Source organism: Apis cerana, linkage group LG14 (genome assembly GCF_029169275.1).
Source record: "Apis cerana isolate GH-2021 linkage group LG14, AcerK_1.0, whole genome shotgun sequence".
NCBI lineage: Eukaryota > Metazoa > Arthropoda > Insecta > Hymenoptera > Apidae > Apis > Apis cerana.
In genome coordinates, this window is record NC_083865.1 from 6,772,856 (window position 1) to 6,785,307 (window position 12,452).

At 36.6% G+C, this 12,452-nt stretch overlaps 1 protein-coding gene across 6 annotated transcripts in view; it reads right to left on the reverse strand.

The window, feature by feature from the left end:
• The window catches only part of LOC108004132 (alpha-catulin), a 68,984-nt gene that overhangs the window by 41,174 nt on the left and 15,358 nt on the right, over nt 1-12,452 (reverse strand). Inside the window, exon 1 of one of the 6 annotated variants that reach the window (XM_062084404.1) lies at nt 8,500-10,306. The exons of 3 other annotated variants lie outside the window; for them this stretch is intronic. In XM_062084404.1, the coding sequence (XP_061940388.1) occupies nt 8,500-8,565 (66 nt within the window). In that variant the 5' untranslated portion in view covers nt 8,566-10,306. Of the gene's footprint in view, nt 1-902; nt 8,459-8,499; nt 10,310-12,452 lie in introns of those variants that run through there. 2 more of the 6 variants (XM_062084400.1, XM_062084402.1) reach the window with 2 other exon arrangements.

Below are 12,452 nucleotides of genomic sequence, written 5' to 3' on the forward strand. Positions count from 1 at the left end.
CAATAAAACAAAATAAAAATATAATAAAAAAAAAAAAAGAATACATCGTAAAATTTGAAACGTTACGATTAATCAAACTCGTTGCGGCGAGATACAGGCGAAAACGGAAGTTAGGAGAGAACATGGCACTCCGTTGAGAACGATACCACCTGCAGCGGCTTTGTAAAACCGCTTTAATTTATCGTGGAAAGACGGACCTTGTCGTGACAGTTAGTTGAAAAAGGTTGTGAATATTCAATTCAGTGTTAATTAGGGTTGTAGAGCCTCTCAAAGTGAGAGGCCACATGTCCGTAAACAATCTCGCGTTACGTTATATTACTTTATTTTTTTTTTTTTTCTTTTTCTTTCCCACCCAAAAGTAAGTCACCGAAAAGTTTTTTTTACATCTCGTTCCTCGTTAAAATATTCGACTTTGCATATACATATTTCGTTATCTCGTTTCTTCCTTTTCATCCCATTCAGCCGTAAAAATAATAAAGAGCTACGTTTTAATTTAGGAAGAAATAAAAAATAATAAAAATTCGAATAATTGTTTTAGAACGTTTCACTTGTGCAGTTTTATTTTACATCTATTACGAATGGATAATAAGGGTACGTGGCTAAAGGTGGGAAATCGCGACAATACAAAAATTTGAAATTACGAGCGAAGTACAGAATACTGTTAAAATTTCGTAGAAAGAAGCAAATTTTCCCTCGTTATTTTACCTCGTATCTTGTCTTCTCTTTCAAAAACTAGTTATTTTTTTCCCCCTTGAAAAATAAGCATATTCGACAAAATAATCGGAGGCATCGATCTCGATCAAGACCGTTCGATATATTATCTCGAAATCGAAGGAATAAAAGATTCGTTTGAACGATCACGGGTGGAGAGGGATGAAAAACAAGGTAACTATAAAACTCACTTAATCCACTTAATTAAGGGTATGTTACAGAGGCTCTCAGAAGCGAGTGGCCATCCGGCGTGCGCAAGATCCAACCTTCGTCATTTCCTCTTGATTTCTACTACCTTCTCTCCTCAATCCATCCACGTGTCACACGATTACTCACGATGTCCCTTCGGTATCCACCCCTTATAAAAGATGCATGAGCCGTGCCTTTACACCGTTCACGCCATCCGTCACAGAGCTTCCTCATCTCGCCATTTTATCGGGGTCCACCACCCCATTCGTACGACACGAGTTTTCAACTCGTTCTTCCCTCTCGTCTACCATCCATTGTGCGTCGCTTGCGTCGTTGTTTATCCCTCTCCCCCTTCCATTTTTTCCCTTTTCTTCTTTTTCTCGTCGAAATAACGAAATGTGGAAAAACGGCAGCAGCTTATTAAAGTCTGAACATCGGCCACGAAGCCTTCTTTGTCTCCTCTTCCCGTTTCGTTCGCGAGGAAGAAGGAAAATGGCTTCTGGAGAATACACCTTAACCGGGATGGAAATATCTCTGCCTCTGTCTTCTTTTTCTTTTTTACCTTAGGAAGATGTTTCGCTTTCTCCTTTATCCTTCTCTGTTTTTCCTTCCCTTTCTTTCTTTCGTTAGGTCGTTGTTACGAAGTAGCTTGTATTTTTATTCGAACAGGTTGTCGACGAGTGCGTTTCCAGTTTCTTCGTATTATATCGTATTATGAAAGTTGGGGTTATTCTTTGCACTTTGGATTAGCAATGAGACGAGTTGAATGAAAAGTTGCGGATAAAAGTAACTTCTTTTTTTTTCTTTTTTCTTTTTTAAAGGAAGTAACTTCTAAATGTGACTTTATTTGTACATTCTCCTTCTTTCTCTCTTTCTCTCTCTCTCTCAAATATTTGTAGAGATGGTAGTCGAGTTAAAATTGAGAGAATAACTCAATTGTTTTTCTTTCTTTTTATTTTTCGTTATTATTAAATGTAATAAAGTATACATAAACGAGCGTTGAACATTTATAAGTAATTTCTCACTCGTAATTTAAAAAAAGAGAGAAAGAGAGAATTTCTCGCTTTTTCTACGTCCGAATGTTTGCAGAGGGAGGAAGAGACGGTGGTCGAGTTAAAATTGATTAATAGCCCGAGGGAACACTGCGACAATGTTGTTTTTCAGAACATTTTAATCGCGTACGTAACGGAAGGATTTAACCTAATTACCCACCTCTGTAGAAACGTACAGGGGGAAAAAGGTAGAGAAAAATTGCAAGGTGATTGTAAATAAAGACTTTGGGAAAGCTTTGGGTAATTAAGGATTAAGTAACCAATTTGTAAATGACGGTGTAAAATGTCCTTTCTTGTTGAATTCTTGGAAAAAGAGCGTGAAACGTTTTCTCCATAAGGTTAAAAAAGTTGACGAATCGTCCTTTCGAAATTATTGACAGTTCATTTGCGACACATTTGGAATTCTAAAATGTGGAAAAAGGAGTAAACAATTTTAGAAATTTCAATTCTACTTTAAAAAATCCCGACTTGGCACAACTTTTGACAATTCTTTTCCAAGTCTATCTAATTTCTTTTCTCAAGGAAAAAAGGGATAAAAACGAGGCAATCACTGCACGTTTCATTCAAAGAGGAGGCTTCGATAAGTATCCTGGAATTTTCTCAAAATTTTTAACAGCCCAGGAAAAGAGAAACGTATCAATCACAATCGTAACGAAACAATGAAAGTTATTAATTTCAATAATAAAATTCACGTTGAAAGATAGTTTAAAAAAAAAATATTCGAATATTTCTTTTTTCTTCTTCTTTATCGAAACAGGTAAAAAGTAATCCTCAAAACGGAGGGCTCGAAGAAGTCGAGAATTTTCACAATATCTCGGAAAGATATTACACTTGTAGATTGATATTCGGCCCAATTTCGCGCCCTTCGCTCAATATAACATAACAGCGTTAACTTTTCCGATGATCGAAATGGCGCGTCGAAGATTCTTCGTTCGAAACGAGGCAAATTCCATCCAATTTTCCAGCCATCAGAAAAACAAAGTAGAATTCGTGACGGTCGCGTGGATATCCTCCTCCTCCTCCTCCTCCGTGTAATCCTCGTTAAATTGCTCGGATGGAAGTCAATTTCACTTGGATAAACGACGAATGACCAGAAGTTGGTCGCTGGTCATCGCGCCACTCCACCATCAGGATTTCACTCCTGTGAAACGAGTTTAGGGGAAATCGATGAAAATGAATCATCCCGGTCAATTTGCTTCTGCCATGTTTCCACCCTTTGTCCGCTTGTCCGTTGTAACGTTTACCACTTCGAAGACGAAGAACAAGTTTCGAGGGAAGGAAAGAAATCGAGAGAGAGAGAGAGAGAGAGAAGGCAAAAGGAAACGTATTCCGAAACTTTGGTTTCGTCTCTCTCTTTGGATAATTGGAACACCGACTAATTTTCAATCTCACGAAGTTAAGAAGTTGAAAAGGACGAGCCGATGAGACAGTTTCGTCTTACCTTTTTCTCGGTTGTTCAACACTTTGTGCTCATTTCCACCCCTCATTCCTCCCCTTCCTCTCCTTTTTTATTGTGAAATATTTTTATCCATTGCATGGTGATTATAGATTTTTTCTTAAAAGATTTCTAGGGAGAGAAGAATTTACGAAGATGAAAGAATATAATTCTTTCCTTAATTTTTTTTTTTTGTTAAGGATAAAATATTACAAGAAAGACGAGATAGGATTTTCATAGGATTTATTTTATTATTTAAATATTCTATTTCAAATTTATTTTCTAGTACAACAAGTAAGCAACAGTATTATAAAATATTTCTCCATCATCCATCAGGATCTCTATTTAAAAACTCCTTATTTGTATTATTTCTTATTTCGACACTCGGCTATTTCAAAAGATAAAAAATAAAATCCTTGTTGTTTTCTATAATTTCGAACACAAATTTATCCTATAACTTTCACATATTTTCACAATCTTTCCCATCGATCGGGCACGCGATTATTACTTACTCATCTCTTAGTTATCAATGCTACGAAGTAAAAAAAGTTTTTCAAGCTCAACTTTTGCCGCTTCACCCATGCTAATCTCGCGCACGATTCGCATAATCGCGGAGGGGCCCCCGCTCTCGCGATTGATTTTAATGATCGCATCGTTTTACAATATACGATTTCATCGAATCGTCAGAGGCATCGATTTCAGGGTACAGCGGCTCGTTACAACGACGTCGAATCGTCGTCTTCCGTGGCATATCTACGGAATCACTTGGAATCCAATCATGGATAAACGGATTACGTTAACCCTGCGCGCTGTATCTTTGTTTACATAGCAGTATCGCGAATCCTGGAGCATCATTGCAAAATTGTCATCCCCTGGTGACAGACCAACCTTTCTTTTCAATCTTCTCTCTCTTTCCCCCTCCCCTCCCCTTTCTTTCTCTCTTCCTTTTCGGCTTCGAAGAACGATCGCGAGGATTTTCGCGGAATTGGGACAACCTGAATTTCGAGAGAATTTTAATTAACAGATAATCTTGCTTCCGGGGATTTTCGGGATATTAACTCGAACGTACATTATCCACGGTTAAAATTACTATTCGCCTTAGGTGGAGGGGGAGAGAAGTGAGAACGTAATTTTAATATGTTATTTTCTTTGTGTGTGTTTGTGAAGATTTCGGTTAAATTTGTGAGAAGAGGGGGGAGAGATATTGGAAAAGTACGAATTGAGAAAAGTTATTAGGATAAATAGGGGAAGATGAGAGTTGTCACAAATTCAGAAGAATCCTAGTTGCGCAATTACGCGTGAAATAATATTTAAAAAAAAAAAGAAATTGTTCTTTTGAAAGTGTTTGTATTAATCAAAATTGTGAATATTTTATTTATTACAGCGAGAAAGTTCTAATGAAAATTCCGTGAATGTTATTCGTCAATTATTTTTCGAATCCTGAATTTTATTTTAAAAAAGAAAAGAAAGGAGAATAAAAAATAAAAAAATAATAATAATAACATCGGCAGAAATATTCATGGAATTGATTTTTTTTTTATTCTCGGATTAATAAATGTAACACGCCTTGAAAGATTGTTGGAATGGACGATTGATCGACGCCAGTCCCTAAGTTTAATCACTTAAGCGGGAAATGGATAATTAATCCCGTGATTAACTTCATAATTAACAGTATTCGAATTATACCTGGCAATTTTGCAGCGAGAATGTAAAACATTTATGTAACTACTTTCAATTCAATGGCGATTACGAAACGTTCAACCCCTAAGCAATTTTCATGCCTCGTCATTAAATACTTATTGATAGCACGATGAGAGAGAACGATTATGTCACAAATTTTCGCGGTAAATTAATTCCTCTTACATTATTTCTAATTAAATCCTTTTAATTTGTATATTTTAAAAATTCAAATTTTCTCCCTCGCAATTCTATTCCCCAACGATAAATAGATATTAATAAATCTAAATATGATCAAACGCAATATTCTCCGTTCAAAACAAAATTTCTTAATCGTTATTTATCGATAAAAAAAAAATATCAAACAAAATGCAAAAATACAAAAAGCATATATATATTCAAATTGGAAAATTATTCGCTTAACAGATTATATATTTTGAACGAGCCTGTTCAAATTCGATGAACAGAGTCCCCATAAATAACACAATCTTTCAACAAGATCTATTGCGAATCCCCACTCTTTTTCCATCGTAATAAAAACATCGATCAACTCACGCTTATCCTTATAAAAAAAAAAAAAAATCGGTTTCTCGTATTTCGTATTAATTTTCAATTTCAATTCTTGGATATCTTTGAAATGTGAAATGAAATACCAATGAGAAACGGAGCACACCTTCGCCGCCGAAGCCCGAATAATTTCTTCCAACAGATATCGAATATCTGTTTGAGATGTCGGTGGTAGGAAGTAATAAAGCAGGGTTTAATGGCGAGGTCGGTACGAAATTCGGTTCACCGAGGTGGCATCAAGTTGGCCGCCTTAACTTCCTTAAGGAGAAAAGACACACGGAATGGCGGAGGGAGGGCGGTTTCCTCCTCTGGGGATTCAGCCTAAAAATGAAGGGGATTCGAGGGTCGTATTCGAGAGACCGGCTCAACAATCCACGACATTGCTCAAAAAAAAGAAATACCTTTGGTTTGATCTTTGCTATTCATTCTTCTAGGAATGAATTTCTCTCGTCCAGTCTTATTCGATCTTTTGAATTTTCGAATTTTTCTATACAGATAGAGTTTTAAGTTGGAGATAGAAAATAAACCCGGATTATCAAAGCGAAATTTTTCAGGATTTAATTAATATTTCGTAACGTTAAATCTGAAATTTCGTTTCATTTCGATTTTTAGATAGGAATTCTATGAATTCTTGAAAATTAAATTAATATTGGGATATTCTCTTTTACAGGGAACTCGCGTTCTTTGATTAATCAATTGGCCAACCCGGGGGATACGGAGGAGAGGGAAATCAGTGGAAGTAATTCAGGTACTCAATTGAATATTCTACACACGCGGATTATTATAGGGATTTCTTGCAATCTTGCAATCACGATTGAAACCGTGTTCGTTTCGTTTCGCACATGTCTCTCTGACGAATATTAAATTTTCAGGATCTCGAGAATCCTTTTCCTCGCGACCAGTAATTTTTATATCACAATTCTTAATATATACAATGTAATTAAAATTTTACAGAGAAAAGGGCGTAATAATATCTTTCTTTATATAACGATAATTTTTGATCTTGAAGCGAGCTGAAATGAATCCTCGAGTCGAAGACGAATATTAACCATTAGCCGGAAATTACGAGGAAACTTTTCTTGGGAATCCAACCTTTTCTTTCTTTTATTCCTCGAACGGAATAAATGAGAATTCGTCGAAGGTTCAATTTTCGAATTCTTAGAGCGTCACACGAAACGAAAGAGAGGTTGGAAGCTTCTAGTTTTGAAGAAACGAGGTCACCGTTTTAGATTTATTCCTCGAGCTATCTTCCTCCCATCTTCCACCTCTATTTTCTCTCATTTTTATTCCATACGTGTTTATTGGCAAAATGATGGTATACGCATACATTTGTGTTCTCGATCAAAGCTACACTGAATTTTCCTTTTCTCTACGAGATTATCTTACAATGTGAATCGAAATCTTACGGAAGAAGAGAGAATAATTTTGGAACATGAGCATAATTAGATCGTGTAACGAGCCCGCTTGATTACAAAGGATTTTCCACGATATTCGTCAGACCTTGCTCCATTTAATTTTTAACCACCTTTGTACATTTTGCTCGACGAAAAAAATTCGTTCGAAGATAAAAAAAATAAAAGAGAAAATTTTCTTAAATTTTTCAAAAATTACCAATTTCTAAAATTGAATCCTCAAATGAACTTTCGATAATTCATCGATCGAAGAATGGGACGTATTCCTCCTCTTTGATTTATTTTCTCTCGGATTTTTAAGAATTGCTAATTTTAAAATCGAATGAATATTTCAACACGAACGAATCTTTTATTCGTAGTAATTTATTCGTTACAAGAGTAATTTGTAACGAAACGATATCTTTTTCTCGTTTTGAAAAAACATTTCCTTCCGTATTTCTAAAAAAAAAAAAAAAAAAAGAAAAAAGAGAACGTTTAAAATATGATTACAAAGGGGAACGTTCATTTTTCTGCTCTGCGTTACGACAATCATCATGGGATTTAACAATCCATTTTGTTCGTGGCCTATATCGAGGATTTAGCGAGAATTTATCAAGAAAATTTCACTTATCCGACCGGTTTCGAAATTGTTACACGGTTGTTCTTGCGTATACGCTTTCAAAATTATATTTTCAGACAAATTATTTCGTTCGCCGATGTTGTCGTTATTGGATTTTCAAATTCTCAAAGAAAATATCGTAATTCGATTAAATTACACGGATGGACAATCGTACGATTCTTTATTTTTAAACGGGATATTTAAAACGGGATTCAAAATAACAAAATAATGGACTTTTTATATTTCAGATTCATGGATTCAGAGGACGAATGAACAAAATAGAAAAAAGTCGCAAAGAGCGAGAAGATAAAAAATATTCTTTGCAACTTTATTTTTTTTACTTTTTAAAGTGATAAAGCATTAACCCAATCTTTGGAACATTGTTCTCTTAAAAAGAAATTATATGTGCTCTTAAAAAGAAATTTGATCAGTTAATGGAAGATACGGAAGTAATCCTATTTATAAGAGACAAGATACTATTTTCTTCGAGGTAATAAGAGAAAATTCTTTTTTAAAAAAATATACGTAAGTACTTCCTCTTCTATTACTTATCTTTTTAAATTTGCTATTTAATACAATTTCGAGTAATTTATATCTTTACTTTTCAGAAAAAAAAAAGATTCGAATTTTTAATATCTAACCACTTCAATCCAATACGTCTCTTAATACGTGCCATTACCTTTTTTTCTTCTTCTTTTCGACCAAAATACACTTTATCGATTTACCACGATTCTTATACCCACACTTCTTTCATAATGCAAATCGATCTCACGATTCAACTTCTCAGAGTGAGACGACGGCATTTTTTTTCACATGGAAAAAAAAAATTGAGATTGAAAAGCAAGATATACAACATACCTGACGATCAGGGATCATGTCACAGTCGTACATGCTTCTGTCACGTCGATAGAATGCGGCAGGCATGTGGGCAATTATTACGTGACAATCAGGTTGAAACGATGATCCTTTTCCTTCCTCTCTTCCTCTATTAATCACACGATATCTACCCTTCTTTCTCTCTCTTTCTCTATGTATATATATATATGTATATGTATACTTCTTATCGTCCTTATTATTGTGCCTGGTTGATTTGTCTGATTGATCTATCTCACGCACGCACACACACTCTCTCTCTCTCTCTTTCTCTCTTGTTACGTAATATATGATCAAAATATACTATGAATCGTCAACGTGATTAAGATATGTGTGTTTTCTTTCTTCTTTTATTTTATATATATATCTCTATATATAGAAATAATTTAATCTCTCTCGGTGCAGGTGTTGTCGTTCGTTAACAAGTGTGCTCTCTTTCTCCTGTGTTACGAGGATTATTCCTATTATTTATCTCTCTCTCTCTCTCTCTCTGCTTAATATTGCCAGACCCAATGGAACAATGGGCTTTCGAACCGAAACAAGAACCAAAAATAGACGTTTATGTATGTACGTATATATACATATATCTGCAGGAAGATCACTGTTTCTTGTAGGCTGCTGCCACAGGCTCAGAACTTGTCTTCACAACGAAGATGTGAATGGTACGATGAACCCGACTTAAAAAGTTCGTCGTCTTTAAAAAACGGAGGTGTACGACCCACCTTCCTCCACCGATAATTTCTCCCTACGAATCCACTCGATAAATTATTATTATTATTCCTTTCCCCCTCGAAACGATTGCTCGTTTCGATTCAACGAGACTCGATGGTCATATCTCCTCTCGATTCTTCGGATCAATCTCTCCTATTCACGGGTGAACGCAGACCGGGTTAACATCGAGATATCTAGCTCCTGTCGGATGCAGCGCTAGGATCTTAGGATTCACGGTGACGATTATTCGATCGAATCTCGAAGAATATTAGTAGTGTCTCTCCAACTGCCAGATATATCCCGATATCAATTTTCATTCACTGCTCACCGATTCGAGATATGTATATATATATATATCTATCTCTCCCTTTTCTCTCGTCTTGCATTCTTGCTCGTTAAAAATGTTCCTCCAATCTGATCGTAGAATCTTCGATCGCTCAACGGGGATAGATATTGAAACGAAGGGGCGAATCTTCGTTCAGTTTCTCCCTCTCTAACGTTGTTCCGGTCTCGCTCGTTTCCTTCTGTGCCGCGTGGCGCAAGGTGGCCACGATTCCACGAGAACGTGTTCGAAGAAGAAGACGACGACGACCACTCGTTGTTGCGCGGCTCGGTCTCTCGCATACGCGTGTGCACAGTGTGAGTAGACATGTGGGTGCGCGGCTCGTGTTTTTCTACGTGTGCGCGCCCGCGTGTTACTCTCCCCTACATCCACTCCCTGCTTGATATCCCTCCAACTTTATCCTCATATATCGTGCACACACATACATTTATATATACAACGCGACAGCTAAACTTCTCGTGTGTGTACTCATGCAGACTCGTACGTGGCTCGAGACGCGTGTCCACGGGTCTCCTTCTCTCTCTCTACGCTTCTCCGCATTGGTTGCATACGTGTATGCGTGCTGTGCGCATGTATGTATATATATGTGTGTGTGTGGAGGTAGGCTACGATGCGAGGAGACGACAGAGCGCGTGTTCGGTTCGGAAGAAGACAGGTACCGGCCTGTCGAGTGCCCAGGGGAAGACTGGACTCGAAAGCGAACACGGTGGAAGCAGGACCATGGGTGCGAGCCTGTCTCTCCCCCTTTTCGTTACCCTCTCTGTGTAACCCTCTCTCTCTCTCTCCCTCCACCCGATCTTTCTCCGCCCTCCGTGCGCCCTCGGCCGCGTACTCTCTTCGTCACTGGCTCGCCCGCCCCGCTTCTGTCCCTTTCCCTCCGCGTTGAAACGTTGGAGCACAGGCGCGCTGACTCTACTCGACGACCGACCGACAATCAATACGCCGGCAGGCCCGTACTTTCGCCCGCGAAATCGTCATTTTCGCACGTCCCTTCGTTTCCTTTCTTCCCGTCCGACCGTTTCCTTTCCAATCTTCGTCGACCAACTCTTCGCCGCTCTTCTAACATCTCTCCGTCTTGGATTTATCCGAGTTTCTTTATATATATATATATATATATATCTTTCTTTTTCTTGCAAGGTTCTGTCACCTACCTAGATGGGAATTCTATTATCTAGGGAGTTTTATCTAGGGTATTTTTTGCCCATTCTTTATTCTATCCTCCTCGAGCGTTGGCTCGAAGCGCGGGAGTTTGTCCGGTTTACGATTTTTCTTTTTTTATTTAAACAAAGGTCGAGATGGATTTCGTATCTTGCGATATGCAGGCTGGGTAGTTTGGAGATTCTTGAGCTTCTCCATTCCTTCGTGGGATCCACCTTCTGCCAGCTTGAATTTATGCGTCTCTCTCTCTGTCTTTGTTGTGGAGGGGTATCCAAGGAATTCTTATCGAGGGTATTTTTATTCGTTTCTTCTCCTATTCTTCCTTCGTTTGGTTTATTTTTGGACGCAAAAACGCGCGAGTTTGTTAAGTTTGATAGGAGAATGTTCTTTTGGTTTTTCGATCCTTTTCGAGATGTTCCTCGATATGATTCATTTTCATTCCATTCTCTTCGAATCTATCCATACAAGAATTTAAGGAATTTTTGGTTATTTCTTGTTCTTTTTTCTTTTCTTGCTTCTATTTGGAGTTGAGAATCGAGAAGAATAAAATCATCACAGTTGCTTCTAGTTTCTAAAGTCCGCTATTCCGTTATCCTTATCTCGAATCTTTGGCCGATTCTTTGGTACACTAGATATACACGTTTCCGTGCAATTTGTTTGTAAAATGATCTAGAAAATTCTTGGATATATTCGTTTCTATTCTATTTTAAACGAGGATAGAGAGATAATTTTGAATCTTTTTTCTTGACTCGAAACGAAAATTCAACTTAGCTTCGTCTCTTTAACGTAATCTATCTAATTAAAATTTACACACAATCATGCGCAATTTTAACTAGGTGAACTTGACGCGATTTAATTTTTTTGCTCGCTAAAATTTTGCTTTTGACAAAGAGATTTGTGAAAGAGAAGAGGGAATCCCTGTTAATCGAGATGGTGTAATGGAAGATCGTAAATAACAGCGTGATCCTTATTTATCCAACGTGCTCGTAAATCTGGGGGGTTAGACTTTTACGTGTTCGGTGGAAAACCGGCGACAAATATTCGATTATCGAACCATTAAGAGTGTTTTATGATACAAAACGTGAGTCGAAACGATGGATAAAAATATTTGGCACGGGATTTCACGCACTTCTTCTTTTGTTAAATCTTTTCCACGTGTCTTTTGCGAGTAATTTTATATAAATACGCAAAATCGATTTTCTGTATATTTAAAGAAACACGTGAAATATTTCTTCGAATATTTGAATACTCGATAGAAATTTCATTCATCAAATGATTTATTCAGGTCCGTTTGTTAATTTAATTAACATTCCACTCAATTTTCAAATTAAATCATTTATATTTTAGTTCATATACGATAATATAAAATAAAACGTTGGAATATTTTGGGATAAACAATTTCTATAACATTTCTTTTAACTTTATCCATCTATCTAATCGAACACGTATTAAGAATTAATTATATCTCTAAGATATATCTTGAAAATTCATTTTCTCGAATATATCGATTAAATTCATATTATTCATTTATATTATTCATTAATTTTTTCATTTGATAATAATACATGGTATTAAATTTTGCGTATATTTGATATCGTAATTCAACACGTTTGTCGACGGGATTATTACACGATATCTCTTTGGTGATTTTAATTGCTTGAGAAATCGAATAAGTTTGAAAAGAAATTCATCCCAATATAAATGAAGTTTTCAATGAAGTTCCACG